This window comes from Symphodus melops (assembly GCF_947650265.1).
Source record: "Symphodus melops genome assembly, chromosome: 4".
Classification (NCBI taxonomy): domain Eukaryota; kingdom Metazoa; phylum Chordata; class Actinopteri; order Labriformes; family Labridae; genus Symphodus; species Symphodus melops.
Window position 1 is genome coordinate 21,855,396 of NC_136694.1, and position 19,399 is coordinate 21,874,794.

At 37.9% G+C, this 19,399-nt stretch overlaps 1 protein-coding gene across 1 annotated transcript; it reads right to left on the reverse strand.

Moving 5' to 3' along the window:
• Positions 1-4,869: 4,869 nt before the first annotated feature.
• slc6a1b (solute carrier family 6 member 1b) lies at positions 4,870-19,071 on the reverse strand. The gene is made up of 15 exons (XM_079341053.1): positions 18,640-19,071; positions 16,884-17,305; positions 16,439-16,570; positions 16,125-16,225; positions 15,538-15,647; positions 14,995-15,127; positions 13,880-14,014; positions 13,266-13,369; positions 12,602-12,726; positions 12,157-12,269; positions 11,843-11,974; positions 10,410-10,512; positions 10,143-10,243; positions 9,742-9,909; positions 4,870-7,462 (listed from the first exon to the last, which is right to left on the reverse strand). Exons 2-15 carry the CDS (start codon positions 17,128-17,130, stop codon positions 7,349-7,351), a joined length of 1,818 nt encoding a protein of 605 aa, XP_079197179.1. The 5' UTR covers positions 17,131-17,305; positions 18,640-19,071; the 3' UTR covers positions 4,870-7,348.
• Positions 19,072-19,399: the final 328 nt, after the last annotated feature.

The following is a 19,399-nucleotide window of genomic DNA, read 5'->3' on the forward strand; positions in this document are numbered from 1 at the left end:
GTACAGCTGCACTGTAATATGGCACCACAAGATAATCATGATATCTCCTGATTACAATCAAGTCAGAATGATAATAATAACGTCCTGTTTGTTCTCCAGTGTTGAAAACAAATTCTGTAGTACTTGGACGCTGTTTCAAATGGGACAAAAATGTGTCACAACTCCAGTTTTCTATTGTGAGTGTGTTTGTGTGTCTGTGTGTGTGTAGGTGTGTGTGTGTGTGTGTGTGTGTGTGTGTGTGTGTGTGTGTGTGTGTGTGTGTGTGTGTGTGTGTGTGTGTGTGTGTGTCTGTCTGTCTGTAGTTGAGGACAGGCTTGGCAGGGTATGCTGTACAGGCAATTAAAACTCCTCATTAATGCTTTGTTAGACAACACTCAAGCTAATCCCATCATATGGAAGGCTGTGATAAGGGCTTTTGCTTCTCCTACTGTCTGTCTGTCAGTCTGCTGGGAGCAGATATGCTATCACTCGCCTGTTTTAAAGGTGAACAGAGAAAAAAGCAAAGAAGAATCAGTGTGTATGTTTTGATTCAGCTAAGGTTGGCTGGTGAAATAAGGATCTGAGTTAAATTATAGGTGGTGTACACCAGATAGTTATAGATATACAAAGACTTACTGAGAAACCAAACATGATCACTTTATAAAAAAAACACAAAGGGCTTCAAAGTTGGAAAATATGCATGCCCATCAATAACAGTGTCATTTTCTGACCTAAAATCTAAAAATAAAAAATAAAACTCTTTGTGGTCAGATAGTAACTATCATCTTTGTTACAGTAAAGGACACGTCTTAGAGACCGTTTTTTTTAACTGGCTCAGTCCTTCATTACCAAAACAAAATCCCATTTTATAGGCATTCAAAACTGTAAGCAGTCTTCTATTGCAAAGTCAATTGCATAACCTCCCTTGATCCGTCACATGAAACAGCAGCATAAAAACACAGCCTTGCAGAAATAGAAAGAGTATGTTTTTTTTTCACCATTGTGCTGCGCATGTCAGGCCCAATGATTGTGATGCAGTCGGAGAGTATGCATGCGACGGGAAGCCTTGGCCAAGCTGGCAATGAGGGTAACACATTACCATTTCCAGTGTGTGTGTTGTTGGGGCCCGGAGCTGAGTTCTATGTTGTTACTACCTCTGCTAGACTGGAGCTGTCAGAGCTGCTCTGCTCATGTCTGTGTCATCCCCGCAACTAACACTTTTACTACCACTGCATGCTCAGATGGACACATACGTACATCTGCGTGTGAGAGAGAGAGAATTTGAGTATATGTGTATCATATATTACTTGTATGTGTCTAACACACTATACATTTTCATACATTTTCGTACTCTTAAGTACTCTGGAAACACATGCATGCATAGACACATACTCAAACATCCTCAAAAGCACTCAGTCATCATCGTCTAGTAGTGGGACTAAGGCTCTATTTTTCCAGGTATAATCTCCCCCTCTTTCGCTGGCAGACACATGTGCAAACATTTAATAGCTTGCACCAGTTTCAATGGTAATGCATTATAACTTTAAAAACAATTAAATGTACATATTTACAATGTGTGGCACCTCTAAAACATTGATCTAAGCAACTAAAGTACCATTTCAACCAAACATGCAGTTATTTAAAAACGAGCACATTCTGCCCTAACAATAACAACCAAAAACATGGCAATAAACTGCATTAATATATGGTATAACTTGTTAAACTATTTTACATCATCAAAATCATCAGTAATTTTTTTGTTTAACACCTAACTTATTTCCTTGTATTTGAGTATTAGTTTTAGATTTTTCATCTGTTTTACTACAGTCCAAAGCTCTCAACTGACCCGGACACTAAAACCAGTGTATTGTGGTGTTATTCAGTGAAATTGCTGCAATGGCTGTGCATGAAAAACATAAATAGAGGATTCCACATAAAATCTGGTGTCGGGCCTTTAACATAAAGCAGTTTTTCAAGGGATGTTATTATCATCTATCCCCAATCTCAGCTGTGCTGAGCTAGTGTATACTTTCAAGGAACGATGATCTCAAAGCCGAGACACCAATAATAAACCCTATACATGTGTCTGCAGTCACACAGTAATCTGTTTCACAAGATAAGGCAAACTCAAATGGCACAAAGCCTTTGAACTAGTTCAGGGAGATGGAGTGTGTTACTACTTTCACAACACACGAAGAATTCAAACATGAACTCCATTAGGGCTTTCTAGGAGAGTTAGAATGGATGGAGTACGAAGTTATGATCTTAAGAATATAGGTTTGACCCTGGACTTGTCATTAGGAGCAGCAGCATCCGTTTACTTCTCTTCAACCAAGCCACTAGGAATAAATGTGGACTTTGTATTTCCATCTTCATATTTTGAAGATCTATATGGATTAAATCAAGTTGATCACATTCAAAGTTTTAATCAGCCCATCCATACGGACCCAGCAACAGATACCGAAAGGTTTTCTTCCGCCTTCATGTCTGAGGCCCCAAAAAGCAGAAGAAAGACACAAGCTTGAATAATTGAAAGAAAAACAGGGGAATTAACTAAGAAACCACTTCTTGCCAACACTCAACACAATTTACTTCCTCAGAAGGTGCACTCAATACCGGAATTCCGGCACCTTCCACCACCCATCGAGTTTTCAACAAAAGAAAAGTGTTGTTTTCTTTCAGACTAAGAAAACAATACTATGTTGTCATCCAGTTCCAGCAGTGCAGGATAAATGGCACCAATATTCTGGGTTCCTGCCTTACCAACAACATAAGTTCAGCAACAACACATGCTCCTGCCAAGCACATGGATATCAGGGTCACCTTCAGCTTACTCTATCTTGGAATAAGATGCTAACACTATACACATACAGTATATCTAGCAAGCAGAACAGCTAAAGTTGGGGCACCTGGTACAGGTATGGCAATGTCTCCTGCTGCCTCTCTGTAGCATATTCTGGTTAGGACATCAGGCATTATACCCTATCTCCAGGAACCAAAACTTGCTTAGTTTTGGTTGGTTGCCATCTTTCTTGTGCCTAGCAGGGCCTTTGGCATAGTGATGCCAGCACCCAATGGCTTTTTTTTAATGCACATCAGCTGCGGCGCAGCTGTGGCTGTGTAGATAGTTTCACTGTTAAATCTTTGGATAAAAAGCAGCCAAAACTGTTTTACACACTGAGTCCACCTCTGTGGCTCATTGGTAGAATCATCTTTTTACTAGAAGGTTTGGAGTTTGATAAACAGCTCTTGCATTCACATGTTGAAGTTTCCTTGGGCAGGACACAGGATTGCTTATGTGAATCAGATTAGTTATTATCGATGCACACTTTACATTTCAACCTCTGCCATCAGTGCATGAAGATGTGGCGTGAATAAGTGATTGTAGCACATGTTTTAAAATCTGCTTTGAGTAATAGAAAGCGCCATACAAGCTCAAGTCAATTTAACATGTAATGCATTTATACAAAGACAGGCTAATTTCAATTCAAGCCTTGAAAGCCCTTCCCACTCTGAATTCTGGCTGTACTTATGTGTCCACCTTAAGGTGCAAATTGTATAACTTAAGTTTATCGTCGTTGAAAAGCAGCCCAATTATTCATTACCCTCTGCCCATATCTGCCAGAGTCTGGCTTACAACCATAGGATGTTAATTCTTAGCTATCTATGGGACAATTCCTAATCACTACCCTTTTCTGGAATCTTCCTACCTTCATCTTACTGCAATAGTGAAAACGTATTTGTTTACCTTAGTCCTTGCTGTTAGGCCATCTTAGTATCCTTGCTAGCTATAAAAAAAGACAAAGATATACAAGGCATACAGACTACATTTTTAAAGTACATAATGCAGTGAAACTAAACTAAACTGTGAAGTCACATCTGTATCTCAGAGTTATTACATTTTCCTTGAAAACAGGTAGGGACTATTGTATTTATGGTGAAGACCAAAATAAAAGTCCAAATGTTTTACGTTTTCTAGTTATACCCAGCAGCTCGATTTATTTTAAATCCCAAGTAATCAGTTTTCCTCTATGGGATTTCCAATTGTCACTCCCCAATCTCTTCTGTGTCTGTTGCACAAAGCTGGTGATCAGAGATGAACTGCACAGCGAGGAGTCATATGATGTATTTACATCAGACATTCATGTTTATTTTCTGAGACTTGTGTGACTAAAATTGTGACTTAGAAATAGACAACTGACTTAAACGTCGACGTCTCTCATAATGTTTATATTTATAGACCTTCTTTAAAATGAGACAAAGTAAAACTGTAAAGAACCCATAACTTTATATTACATGCCTCAAATGTGCTAGAGCACAGCTATATTCAGTTCATACAGTTTTGCAGTTCTTCAATGTTTTTCCCTTTAATTGTTCCTTTGTATAATTTCCTTAAAATAAAGATGTCTACACATTTTCTGCCACCTTATCACCCTCCATTTTATGATGATTTGTTAGTTATTTGGATTATAACACATGCAAGCTTACTCCAGCATTACAGCAGAGAGATGGCGAGTGCATTGTTGTCAGGAAGGGTTGGGTGTCAGCCAGGACAGCTATAGTGTCTATGCTGGCACAGCTCTCAGTGCACTCAGTGCAGGTGTCACCAGGATATCATTGTTAGAAGAAACTTTTGTTTTTGTCTGAAACTATCCACTAAGTTTACAGAGAGCATATCTTGCGGTGAAGAAAGCGATGGCTGATTCAGTTTTACTTATGCAATGAATCAGGCGTTTAAAGCGTGTATTAAACAGAATATTATGTAGCGCTTCTTGTTTTTCAGTTACATGCATATCAAATCAATATTCTTTTTAAACCTTCAAACAGTTTTGTATGCATTTAAACAAACATGTAACACATTTTTAAAAGAAGGATGACTTGAAACTGATATTATAATCTATAGATCTTTATTTATTTTGCAGGTAACATATTGCTGTCATGCTTTTTCATATAACACCATCTAAAGACATTTATTATATTTTTTTTTACATATAATATTTTACATTAGGCCCATGAAACAGCTAGAAATATACAAAACAATAATCTCTGACTAGACATTTCTATAACTTTAGTATTATTACATTATTGTTATCATCATCATCTTTATTATTACTCTATTCTGTTATTGTAATTATCATTTTTACAGTTGAGAAAGATATGTGCTTTAGTTTCTGAGATAATATTATTGCAGAAAACAGCAAATAATATCACTTCTTTTTGTTCAACATTTAGACAAAGAAAAGAAAAACTTAGGTTGTACGGACATTCACAGATACATGTAGTACACAGTCCAGTTTACAACATCATTCAAAAGAGAAAACTGTAGTATTGTAACTTTATACAAAATGCACGGAATCCTTTGTCATTGCACATTTTAATACAAATATCTTTCAGAAAAGAAAACATAAATAAAAGCAAATATATTGGGACTTATTCAACCTGATTCCTTTCAAGTTAGGCTGACACAGAAGCTAATATTTTTGATCATTCATCGTAGTGATACATTGATGTTTTTGTATTTCACAGAGTCAGCTTCTACATATCGGTTTTTATATTGCAGAGCAAACTTGATATGTAACAATAGGTTTTTTTTTCTTTATCCTATTAAAAGGAGTAGTTTCAGTGGTGTTGGCCTACAAAGCAATCTGGCTTAGTCCTTGTATTTAACAGTGCTTTTGCAGGCTTTTTTCTTTTACTAAGCAAACGTTTGTCTCACCCATCTAGTATTGGAAATCTGTACTCGCCACAGGGTAAAAAAAACACTATGGCTACTACTAAGATTACTCAGTGAAGGCTATCACAGTTCATTTACACTGAAAGAAATTATGCTTACTGAATTGAACACAGAAAAGAGGCAACCATTTGGATCAGCTTTCTTATGTGCCAAAGTGATTTTGTATACCAATTCTTAATACTGGTTCACTTGTCCTTGTTTGTAACTGCCTGACTAGCATGTTGGATTTACTGGAGAATCTGGAAGAAATTTAAAAAGTTGCGTGTTTTTGAAAACAGCATTAAATTTTTCAGTGTATAATGGTGGTTTCTGAAAGAATTTGGTCACGTCTACCTTTGTTCCTGAGAAATGGGTTACTAAAGAGATAAACAAGTAAACGGTTCCAGTCAGAATAGTGGTAGCTATCAAAGAAATCCATCATACAGTCTCCAATGCATCTGCCACTACTGCCTATTCACTATCACAGTTTTTCATATAGATCAGAATTAGTACTAAAGTTGTTGTCAAGAAAAGGATATAGAGAGAAATGTAGTTCGCACATTGCATACATTTCTGTTTTTGCTACACCTTTATTGTTAAAGATGCTAATTTATACATTTGAAATTGTGCTTTTAGGCGACTATGTATTTCTTACTGCACTCTGTTGAGTCGAAATGGATGTATGATTGTATCCACATATAATTAACAGTGTTAACTGTCCGAACCAATCTTTCATCTTAAATGTATTTTTGGTCCTTCTCACTCTCACATATAGAAAACGACCTAGAAATAATCCTACAAATAAGATTCAGACAACATATAAAATAAAGTTATTGTTCTTTAAAAAAACAAAAACACGTATAACAGTCTCTAGCTATGTTTTCTTTGCAAGTTATTTTGCTTTTTTCACAAGTTAAAATCCAGCCCCAAAAAAGTTGGACGCTTCAAAATTTCATCCTGTACTAGTGTTTGTGCTTTTCAAATGAGCCCAGGACATGGGTGGTAAACATTTCAGGCAAACTGCAGTATTATGCAAGGGGGGTGGTATAATCTAGTTTAATTATATTTTACACAGACAAGCAGATTTGGCCTTACCTGTTGAACATTCCCATATTCTCATTGACATAAAGTGGTCAATATTGAGTTTTAAATGTACACATTTTCAAAAAGGTTTTTCACTTACTACACTGTTTTCATTTTAATGTATTTATTTAATGTACAAGCAAAATGCATTTAACCAATATTTGTCTTTGTACAGTAATTGTAGTTTAGTATACTCACTAGCTTTAAGGATGCACAATACTATTGAATCAACGCGGGCCTCCAAATTTAAATTATATATTCAATATACAGTAATTTCCTAATTCACATTTCCTTTTCTAAAAAGACTAACTTTTTTGCATAATGAAATTCATAATATCACAACAATTTTGCTGGGTATTTTTTTCTCTTAAGTTTATAACTCTGTATTATACAAATAAACAAACAGAAAAAACCCTAAAAATAAGCATGTAATCAGGTTGGTCTCACGTGTCCCCAGGAGGTAGGTGAATAAAAGCAGACATAGAAGTCTGGTGGTCGTTCCCAACCTTGATTACGTTTCTTCTGTGTAGATGGCCAATCTGTCCATTGTGACAGAGAGACAAGCAGAAGTTTCTAGATGTAGGCTTCCTCAGTGGCAGGATTCTGACTCTGGTTTTCTGTCTGCTGGTCGGGGCCGTTTTCCTGAGCCTTCACCAGTGCCAAAGGCTTGATCATTATTCGCAGACGCTGGGGAGAAAAATCACACCATTTGAATCACAGCTGAAAAATGGGCTGAAATAATACCATGTCATATAGTATTGGTAGGGCCTAAGCAGCTGCAAAGTTTGTGAATAACCCCCTAAGCTGTAATAAAACACACCAGCTGTGAGCATAATGAATGCACAGCCTCTGGTTCTGTCAGTGAACATGCAGTAAGATACTCTAAGAAAACTAATGTAGTCATTTATTATTATGTATATAGCTACACAAAATAATACTGCTCAAGATAATGAAGACAAAAAATCAATAATTATGACATGTTGACGTTACATATGTGTTAACAAAACCAGCTCATTCCAAACGTGCCTAATCTTCCAATTGTCCTGAGTTATGGGCAGTTTTGGACACATTCTTTGCAGCACAAAGAGCATAAAGTGTTTTTAAAGCTTTAGCATCCACCTGGGTGCAGAGCGCTAATCAGCTGGATGATTGCTACAATTAGACAATCAGCCATCAGCTGGTGCTGCAGGATCTGACACCTGCACATTGCCTCTGGCAGACCTCCATCGCACTGCATACAATTATGGCCCATTTACTCTGTCAGTGGTGTTTATATTGCTATCTGTCATGAGGGAAGGTATAGATGCAAGCGCTCTGTTAATTACTGCAAATCAAAAAGCTCTCAATGTAAATGGGATGCCGGAAAAGGTATTATCTGCCATTGATTCCAATCACTTGATCAATAATGCTGCATACGTTCTGCTGCATAAAAGGAATGTCATTTGCTGAATGCTAAGTGGTTGGTATAGCAAAGCGGCATCTGGAATTGTTAAACAGAACTAATAATAAACTCTATTTTACTACTCCTTTTTTCACTGTTATGCTCCTCATGGCAATTTGTGACAACTCTACCCAGCAGACCTCTGTGTTTAGTGATTATTAAAGCAATAAAGCACAGAGCGGTTAAAATGCACAGAGCTAAATCAATATGAGCATTTTAACATCCAGAGTGAATTGTCTTTTTTCTGTTATCACATGCCAGTACTGCTTTGATTGGCAGCTATTGTGGATATTCTGTATATGACAGGGATATAAATCTAAACACATTTGAGATAAATAATGGATAAAATCACAGAAGTTGAGCATAAATGTTCATTCAAGCGTTCCTCTGTTTGAAGCTGATCTTCTGTTTCATAACCCCAGGGCATGTATGTTGCATTTACATTACATTATCCTCACAAAACACAAGAACCCTTTAAATGCAGCCTTATTCCATCAGTAGGTTTATCATACATCATGTTATAATACATTTGAGCCAAAATCGTGCATACCAAGTAATCCACTTTTAACACTGAGCTTGACTTGCTGTCGACTGCAGATTAAAATTCAAACCAGCTAATGAATGCGTGAAATGCTCTGAGGGGGGGGGGGGGGGGGGGGGGGGGGGGGGTACACTGATGCAAATGTTTGGGGAAATCTGTGGCCAGTCGATTTGCATTTCATTCTGGCTGGTGTAAGCTCTTGGTATTTAAATACCAGTTGTCACGTTTAATGGAGCAATATTATTTATTTAAAAGTATGAGTTTATCTTTAGATATGTAGATGGTTTTATTTTGCACCAGTAGTTTAGTAAAACTCACTGCCTTCTTTACAAGGACAATAAAGTTATTCTGTGCAATGTATTTCAAATGAAAATTGGTTTGATGTAGGGCTGTCAGCATTAACTAGTTAATTGTGATTATTTACACCTGAAATTCATGCATAAATTTTTTTTACGTTGCAATTAATCTTATGCTATTTTGTGCCTTTAGGTGCACCCTGGATAAGCATCACTGTGTCTTCCTGTAGTCACAGTGATAGGATAGATGGACCCTGCTGCATCTTTGACAAGGCAAAAGAAATATCTGCGGTTTGACATCAAACGTACCATTGTGTATCTGTCCTGTTTTCATTAAAAGCCTTTGACATCTAATGAGTTTCTGTTGCCATGGTTAATTTTAATGGCTTAACCTTCCACTATACGGCTATTTGAAATTAATAACTAGTACACAAGTAAAGTACTCTCAGCTTAAGACAGTTAAAAAAAATCCAAATAAAAACCTATTATAAAATATCTTTCACTTTTAAATGTTAAATGCTAATCAGGATCTAACATTTAATTTGTTTCACAGCCATATCCCGAATTTCCCCGTTGGGGATCAATAAAGTTATATGCTATCCTATCCTATAGTTTTAAGTAAATAAAAGGTCATAGTAATATACAAGTACACTGCGTCATTGCTAAGACTGAGTCTCAGTGATCTTACCTCTTTGTATGTGCCTTTGAGTGTGAGGAACATGTAGCCCATGTAGCCAGGAATGAGAGTCATAGAAGACAGGGCCATGCACCAGCCGACCCCCTGGCCCCAGAGTGGGAACACATAGTCACCCAAAGTCAACGGGACCATCTCCACTGCACTGAACAAGAAGACTCCCTGAACAAGACAGAAGATATATTTCAGCACTGCTGTCATCATGCTCAGAGGAAGTTAAAACTGCAGAATTGCACAACTTTTGTAACAAAGATGACCATTTTCTGATGAAACAAAGCACATTTCTGCATATACAAATTCAAGTTAGTCTATGTTCATGGCTTTAATGAGACATAATAACACTAAACATTGCTCATGATTCATTTCTTTCATTGTAAGCAATAGATAACACTTACAGCCACAATGAGCGGAGTGAAAACAACCCAGCAGGCCTTCCACCAAACACAAGGCCTGTGGCCAATCATTTCCTCAATGTTGTCATAGAATTTGTTTACACCTGAAACCAAAGAAAAAGCTTGATAAACAGAGTCTATTTTGCGCAGCATTAAGTTTTGTGCAGTCCATGATTCCATATTTCAATTAATAAACACATATGTGCAGTATTATTTGACATGGGGAAAAAACACATTTAAGAAGGTTGCTCTGACAGAAGTGTGGCTCACCATAAAACCAGGAAATGGAGATGCACTCAAAGAAGACCAGGAAGAGCAAACACATCCCACTAGCCGAGTAGTAGTCAAATAGCTTGAACACATACAGTCCACCCTGCAATAGAAGAAACACAGGGAAAAAAAGATTAGACTGAAGACTGAAGAAGAAAAAGGGAAAACAGTGAAGTAACGATTATAGTATTGGACATGCTGGACACAACTAAATCGGTCAAGTGGAATAACATCAAGGGTGGGAGCAGCACCGGCTGTGGCTGGTGAGCATCATTGATGTCTCATCGGTGAGGACAGAACTGGTGCTAAGACCACCCTATGTAAGCTGAGCACGTGTAGCAAAAACAGGGCTGTGGAAGACAAAACTTATCCTTGAAACATTTTTAGGTCTGTGTCAGTTAACAGGTCACCATGGAGACCAGCTCAGAAGGACCTGCTTCTTTTTGTCAGGTTTCACCCTGTGAAGATCTGTTTTAGCCCGCCTGAAGCTGTGATTCAGTTAACTGCCTTATTCTAGAAGGGCTGAGCGTGTGCCGTGTGGTATGATGGAAATCCAGTTTGGCAGATGGGACAATGCAGCATCTTCAAGTGTGATTGGCCAACATGACCTTGGCCTGCAGTGATTCAGTCATTTTTAGCTCTCAAGTAAGCAGACTCAGAAGCATGGTTGCCAACTTTTTGCTCACTTGTGACTCAGTGACTTTCAGAATTTCAGATGGAATTTGTGGCCTTATGGGGGGTGGGGCTAGGAGAGGAGTAAGGGGGTCATTAAAACACATTTATTCCATTTGGATCATAAAAATAAAACTACAAACGTCACGGAAATACAGCTATTGGATGTGCCATGTCACCAAGTACTGTTCAAAGCGTGGTTTTGGTGCTCGATTATAGTTAAGGTGGTCCCATTAGGATTCACATTAAGGGCATTAAATACAAATATACACAATATGTTGTACAGAGAGGTCAATTCAGTTGGATAAATCAGCATCTTTACTGAAATCAAATCATGTGTTTTGACCTCTGCAGTCTAAAAACTGATGAAATGAGCTGAACCACTTCAGCCAAGAGTCACAGAGGGAGTAAGACTTCTTGACCTTTTTTACCTATGGGATCTCACATGAGGGCCACTAACTGAGTTAACAATATTTCAGGTTACTGGGTCATGTGCAAAGGTCAAACCATGGCATGCTTGCAAGTCTGTGAAAAATGTTTAATCATCCTGTAAATGTGACAGAAATGTAATCTCTAAAATAAAAATATACTGATGCATGCAAAGTCAATATTAAACATACAGTATTTAATCATAAAAAGGTGACCTGTAAAGCTTGCACTTGATTGGCAATATCACTATAATGTCTACTCATTACCAATCTAGGCTTCCCAGTAATATTGTAAAACACATGTGGATAATACATTGAGATGAAAGTATTTACCTGTGTGATGTTGGACAGCCCAATGATGTAAGAAATAAGGCAGACAATTGCAATGAAGATCTCTCTGCGTTTTCGGAGAACATGAGGGAATTCATCAACCAGCGCAGTGATGAAACCTTCCACAGTGCAGAACTGCAGAGAGAGTCAAAACAAATTGTCATCTGTGAAGTTATACTCTGTTACCAAAGACTAACATGTTTAATGTCTCAGTATTGTTTGTTTATTTCTCAAAAAAAAAATCAAAAGGAAGCTTGAAAATCTGTGTTTTAGCTAAGAATATGGCCCATCCACCACTTCAGTTGAAATATATTTACCTGGCTGTCAATTCCCAGCATCAGCAACATTGAGAAAAAGAGTATGGCCCAGAGAGGAGAGATCGGAAGCTGAGTGACCGCCTCAGGATATGCCAAAAACGCCAGGCCAGGTCCTGACAAAAGACGAGTATTAAAGAAATGCTGATAGGAAAAAATGGTCTACATTATTTTGATGAACAGAAACAATGAGCTCGATGCTGCTTTAAGAAAGTTTGTGTGCTGAAGGTCAAACTTGAGTACAACAAGAAAAATGAGCTAAATCTCCAAGCAATTTTCTTTCCAATAACCCAAGAAATCAGAACTTTCAAATAGAGACAAGCTTAAACCTTTCCTTTTGCCTGAAAGAAAAACATTAAGCAATTTCAAAGGATTATTTTTGCACTGTCTGAAGTACCGTTGCTTGTGCCTATTGTCACTATCGAGTTTCAACATTGATTGCAATTACCTGAGGCTGCCACATCAGCGATGGGTCTCTTTGTTACATTGGACATGAATCCAACGATGGAGAAGATGACAAAGCCAGCGAACATGCTGGTGAAGGAGTTGATGCAGCAGACAATGACAGAATCTCTGAAGGGGGGAGACAAAGCACAAGGCAGCCATTGTCACGCTTGTATCAATTCCTTATCAACCCGTCACACATTGTGGGGAGACATGGGGGAGGGGACAGTGGAGAGCCATTTTGCATCTTGCAGACGCGCAGACGCTGAGTACATTCATATTGAACTGTTTTTTTTGTGTGTGTTTTTCAATGGTGGAGAGCTTCAGCTGTTTTTTATTTTGGGTAACCACAATAGTTTTGCTCCAGTTTTGCTTTTTGACATTTGGACTGTGGGTGATGCAAACCAAATGCCTTTGCCAATGAATGTATACCAGAGCCACAATAACAACATGAGTGATAGAGCTGGAGGCTCAAATAGTCCCAAAATAGAAGGTTCAGCAAACACTATGTTGCCAGGAAACCAAAAATAATCCAAATGACAGACAGACATCTGCACACTTTTCTTTAAAGAAATTGATTTAATTGTGGCAAGTTAGAAAGACATTCATTTTCATGTAAACATTTAACGCTTGTGATATGTATCTGAAAAAACATTATAATCACATACCTGTATACATTGTTATTAAAAGTATTGTAGCTGCCAAGAGCAATCAGAGAGCCTAATCCCAGACCGTAGGAAAAGAAGATCTGTGTAGCAGCATCCAGCCATACCTGACACACAAAGATGAGACAAAAGAGGCTAAGTTCACCTGTTCGATGCCTAATAAAGACATTCTTTAATATTAGACCTTTTTTTTTTAAATTTAACACTGGTAGACAAGCAGTTTCGATACAGTTTTGCAATAATGCATCCTGTCTCTGGTAAACCTTTGATGATAATTGCAGGGACTTCTAACAATGTTTTCCCTAAATTGTAATACTACAGGGCTGTCTTATGATAAGTGGCCCTGTGTCTGATGAACTTATTAAGCCTTATGTGTTTATACTTCAGCTGTTAGATGTAGAATGTATTTACAATCACCACTGAATAAAAGGCATCAGTAAATAAATGCACACATCTAAATATAATCTTTTCTGAAACCTATAGAATACCATCTTCTTAGATTGCAGACTAATGGACATGTAGCAAGGCAAATGTGGGTGTTTCAAAATGTGTTACATATTCCTTTGAAGACACAAAAGGCATGTGTAGAGCAAGTGAAGAGAAATCCGAAATCATACCCCAGACTCCTTCAGTTTTTCAAAGTCTGGTGTTATATAGAAGATGATTCCATCAATAGCACCAGGTAGAGTGACACCACGGCAAAACAGGATGAACAGCATAAAGTAAGGGTACGTGGCTGAGAAGTACACCACCTATGGAACATAAAGGCAGTGTAAGAAAGAAGAATAGTGTCTGTATAAGTAACTTATTGAATTAAACAGCTTGTGAGCATCATTGCACTTGGAACATTTCTCCGGCAGTGCAACAGAACTTTAGAAGAAGTGAAGAAACCATGAAGTTACTGAAGGCATCATGAAGCGTGTTACAGTATTGTGGCAGCATCCCTACAGCTCAGAGCAGCACAGTGACCTAGTCAGCCATTCCCCAGAGGCAACATGACCCAACAATGGTTAGGTTCGCCACACTCTCAGTGCACTATGTCCCTCTTTAAATAAAGTAACTCTACTCTATGCACTGATCTACCATTGTCAATATTACTCAGATCATTGATGATCAAATCTAAAGAATGCAAACTAAAGGAACTGATATACTGCTGACAATGTTAAAGAATATGTAAGCACTTAAGTTATATTTTAAAAAACACTATTAAGCTAGTTTAAACGAGAGCGAAACACATTTTAGAAATGTCCTGGTTGTATTGCTTTTGTTGCATATTGGCTGAACAACAGCAACGTTTATACACTTGAATCCCTTTCAGGAATGTGAAGATGCTTCACATACTTAAGTTGGTTTGTAGTTATGAGACATTTTTGTACAATGTTTAAGTAGTCTGATGAAAAATAGGATTAAAGACAGAGTACTACATATCAAAGATTTTCTTAATGAAAATCTTTAGTTGTATTAATTATTTTCAAGTGTTTTGAAAATGTCCTATAGTTAGCCAATCCTTTGCTGGTATAAAATACAGACAAAGTACAATTACAATCTACAAAAGTAGATAAAGGGTTCATTTTAGTTGTGTAATCACAAATAGCTTAATTGCGATGATAATCCAGCACATCGTTGTATCAAAACTATGACCTTGAACATTAAGTTGAAAGCAAGTCATTACCCTATAGAGTTTGTTTTAACCATTTCTTTAGTTCAGTCTTTATCTTATCCATGTACTTACTTTGCCAGTCCAGCTGACCCCTTTCCAGATACAGAAATAGACAAGCACCCATGCTATGGCGAGGGTTATAGCCAGCGGGACCCTGATCTCCCCGGGCTTCTCTAGGCCATCAGTCATCTGATGCATGTTACGTCTGTAAAGGGAGGAAAGAGGTCTTACTACAGTATGCAAATGCCTCATTATACATGCACAAACAAATATGTTCTTAAAAGACCCCTATCCCTGGTTTTCTTTTCTCCCTACAGAAGTGTTTAAAGGCTTCACAGTTGTGGAAAAATATGCCTATATACATTGTTGTCAACATGCATTTTTACACCTTTTTTTCCCCTCTAAGCATGGTTTTAGGCCTATGAATGTAAAATTCCCCAAGATTCCTCTTCCAGATCTATCTGGAGATGAATGAACTTGACAGATTAGGTGAACCATATGATGACAATTTCCAATGACCATTTCACACTGTATCCCTCATCTTCTTAGGCACATTTGGAACCATGACCTTTCTGTGTTCCTTGTGATCTAAACAGACTCTTTTGTTCTGCTTACTCCCAGAACTCCACCACAGCACTGGTAAGGTTTCTGGTGTCCAGGATGCTGTAGTTTGTGTAGCAACGTTCTGTGTTCCAAGGATTGCCACAACTCTGCCATGGGAGTTCCTGAAATTCGAGAGAGACAAAGAAAAAAAGAAAAATCACACAACCCTTTTTACTCTGACCACTCTCCCACTGCTGGGTCCCTTTCTCTCTGGCTGTCAAGCAGCCAAGACCATGATACTCATTGAGATTTCATGCTTTTCTCAGAGGTTGAATGCCTCATCACCAAATGCATTTATCAATACCTTGTGTAAGACGCTAATTATGTGGGAAAGGAAGTAATAAATGTCATACCCTATTAAAGGCTGTGCAGCTATACATAAAAGGTGCTGGCAAGCTGAACTAGTCACTTAACTAAAGGGGTTACTATGTTAAAAATTACAACATGACAACACAAACAAACACAACTAAGCAAAGGGGAAAATCTGCACCCTCATTTAAACAACTACCTTTGGAATTATACCAACTGTATTTTCAGAAACTACTAAAAACATTACAAGTTATTAGGAAATACTATGAATAAAGGCGTCAAATACTCACAGTAGTGAAGGAGTTGTACAGATAGTAAATAGCCCAGGAAATGATCACAATGTAATAGATATTTAGCCAGAAGGACAGAACAGCGGCAGCCAGACCCACACCTGAAAATAATAATATTAATAATAATATATATATAACATATAAACAATGTATAAAAGCATTGGTCTTTCATTGGAGTGCCAACCTTTGAAGGGAGGGTGACCAAATTAAAGACTTTAGCTATGTCTGTTAATCAACCTAGTCTCCATAAAGCATCTACATGACATTTAAAGCCTACTTAAGGGTCTTTAGGGAAACATTAGAATGTCTATTACCTTTGAACATGGGGGCCAGCTTCCACACGCCAAGCCCTCCAATAGACGTATACTGACCAAGAGCCGTCTCCAGAAAGAACAAGGGCATACCAGCAAATATCAGGGTCAAAAAGTAGGGAATCAAAAAGGCCCCTGGATGAAAGGAGGGAGGTAAGGGGATGTAAGTGAGGTTAAATCATAAACCAATGACATAAATCACCATCCAGATTACATATATGATGAATAAGGGAGAATTTGGTTTCAGACAGCGACCTAAATCAACGCACAGGCTTTCGCTGGTGCGCAATTACGCACGGCTCAGATGCGTCTGTGAAATACACTTTAGATTTATTCTAATTTTAAAAAACCTCCGGGAGCAAGCTGGCAGGTTCTGATGTCGCACTCTTTGCATTCCTTTTGATGTATGGATAAATGGGAGGAAAAAATGCCAAAAATTCCTGATTACCTCCTCCGTTTTTTCCACATAAATAAGGAAATCTCCAGACATTTCCGAGTCCGATTGCGTATCCAACACAAGAGAGGAGAAAGTCAAATTTCCCACCCCACGTTTCTCTCTCGGGCAAATCTTTATTTGTCTTCTGCACTTTGACCACCAAGGTTTTGGGTTTGTCGTTTGGTGTGGTGCTGGGGGCGTCGTTCACCGTCTCCGTTAAGACGTGTCCGTCCGAGGCTTTGGTCCCGTTGGTGGCCATGGTGACTGCGCGTGTTGGATTGTCCTGACCAGTGGAGAGGAGGAAATTTCAGCACCGATCCAGGCAGAGAGAAGCTTCTCTGTCGTCCAGCTCGCAGAAAACAGCCGAGAGAATATTCGGGGTAGAGTGAGTCTAAAAACCAGAGGAAGGGGCAGCTAGCAGAGGTCCTGCGACCCTGAAAAATACAATTAAATGAGGTTAAGAAGCTATAAGATAATGTGGATTTAAAATTGATTAAGTACATTCACAAATTCTTGTCATTTTTCCCCCTAAGGTTCAATAGCAGCAGTCAGAATCATATCTCTATTTACATCTTAACTTTTTAAAGTGAAAAATTTAATGAGAAAAAAATCTGTATGGTTCAGTTTAGGCTATTTGAATGTGAATTTATGTTATGTTTTGAACATGTTAAGTTATTATTGTTGGATATGATTATTTTTTTACATCGACCACTTGCTATTATGTATTTTAACATGTTGTTGAATTTGTCAATTCTGCATGACATTTCCTTCGAGGATGTCAAGAGAAAAAACAACGTGCCCCTCGATCCGTGAACCCCACGGGGTGAAATAAAGACTTCTCATGCAATAAGAATCACTTTTAATGGCCTTGAGTGAATGCATGCTAGCAAAAATTTAGAGCCTGCTTTTGTCCGTGATTCATTACACTCCAGATTCAATGGCCCACTTCCTTCTGCTCCGGTACAAGAGCAGGGCAATTAAACACATTTAGGAGTCAGACGCGGCGATGAAGTCTTATGAATCACCTGGAGAGACCATAACTCACTGGAGCCTTTGAATAGACGAATTTTTATCAAATATCTGCAAGATGCATAAAAAAAAAACCAACAACACATTTCATTTTTATTTAAATTAAAAAAAAAACTATTAAATGCGACTGCGTATTAATATATATATATATATATATATATATATATATATATATATATATATATGCATACATATATTTGAATATAAAGTATTTCCTTAAATTTAATGGATCTTTTAAATTCAATCATGAAGAAAGATAAAGATACACATTTTGAGCGCGCTTCCCATGTTCTTCATTACCTTGCGTGTGTAATTGTAAAGCGCATATAGGTAACATGGTCTTATATCTTCTTATGTATTATTATTAACTGAGCACAATATTCAAAAGTCATGTTATAGTATCTTATTCCTCTTTATGTTTTATTTTTCTGAAAAAAAAACGCATTTGAGAGCAAAGACGCGATTTGAGAGCAAAGACGCGATTTCCCTCCAAAATATCCGTTTTTTATATTGTTTGACATATATAAACATGTCCTCGCAGAACTGAAGCATCGACACCTTATGACCCTAATGAGATGAGTCTCGTCGCCATTAACTGAAGTGCAGTCGCACATCCGCGCGCTTTGCCAAATTCAGCGCATCTGCATGTGCCAAATTCCTGAGTAGCCCTGGATTGTAATAAACATGTCAACAAACGCATCTTTTTGTACAAGATATTAAATGCATTTTGTATACTTACAATAAAATCCCGTTCTTTTCCAGATTGTTTCCCTAGTGGGAAAATCCTGATTTGGATTTTAAAAAAAGTTATTTCCTTGCACCTGTAAGAATAAAACCAAGGTGAAAACTTGCATCCGATGCCAGCGAGCAAATATACGATCCTTAAGGGTAGGCTGGTGGACAAGTGCGTCTTTGAGAGCGAGGTGCTGTCCTGAAAGGAGTGGTGCTGAAAGAGAAGAGGGGAGAGAAGATGGGGAAAGGAGCTGCCGCCGTCTGAGTTGAAGCGAGTAGGGACGTAACATGGAGCGCAGGATCCTCACTCTCATCTACATAGCGTCAATGTCACCTCAAAGTCGACCCTCCCCAACTCCAACATTTCCACCACTGAGATGGCAGCGGGTTTGAGAGAGGAGCATCCTCTTGTCTCAAGGTTTTATATCCTTACTCAAAGAGCATTTTTTTCACATCAGCAACTTCTCTCTCTCTCTCTCTTTCTCCCTCTCTCTCTCTCTCTCTTTCTCTCTCTCTCTCTCTCTCTCTCTCTCTCTCTCTCTCTCTCTCTCTCTCTCTCTCTCTCTCTCTCTCTCTCTCTCTCTTTCTATTTCTTCTTTACTGTGTAAACAAAAGGTTTTTTGATGTTAGACTAATAAGGTTTAATATCATTTGCTGGCATCCTCTTGTTGACTTTGCTATTATCTCTGAAGATGAAAAGATAAATATGAACCAAGTAAACCAGTTTGACAAAAATTCAGTTTTATTCTAAACTTTAATCGCTTTAA

Excerpts from the sequence above, each read along its gene's own strand:
- slc6a1b (XM_079341053.1), bottom strand. The coding sequence starts at position 17,130 with ATGGCCACCAACGGGACCAAAGCCTCGGACGGACACGTCTTAACGGAG. Across the intron at positions 15,648-16,124 it reads TGTACAACTCCTTCACTACT|GAACTCCCATGGCAGAGTTG; the intron begins GTGAGTATTTGA and ends CTCGAATTTCAG. Across the intron at positions 13,370-13,879 it reads AAAAACTGAAGGAGTCTGGG|GTATGGCTGGATGCTGCTAC; the intron begins GTATGATTTCGG and ends TTTGTGTGTCAG.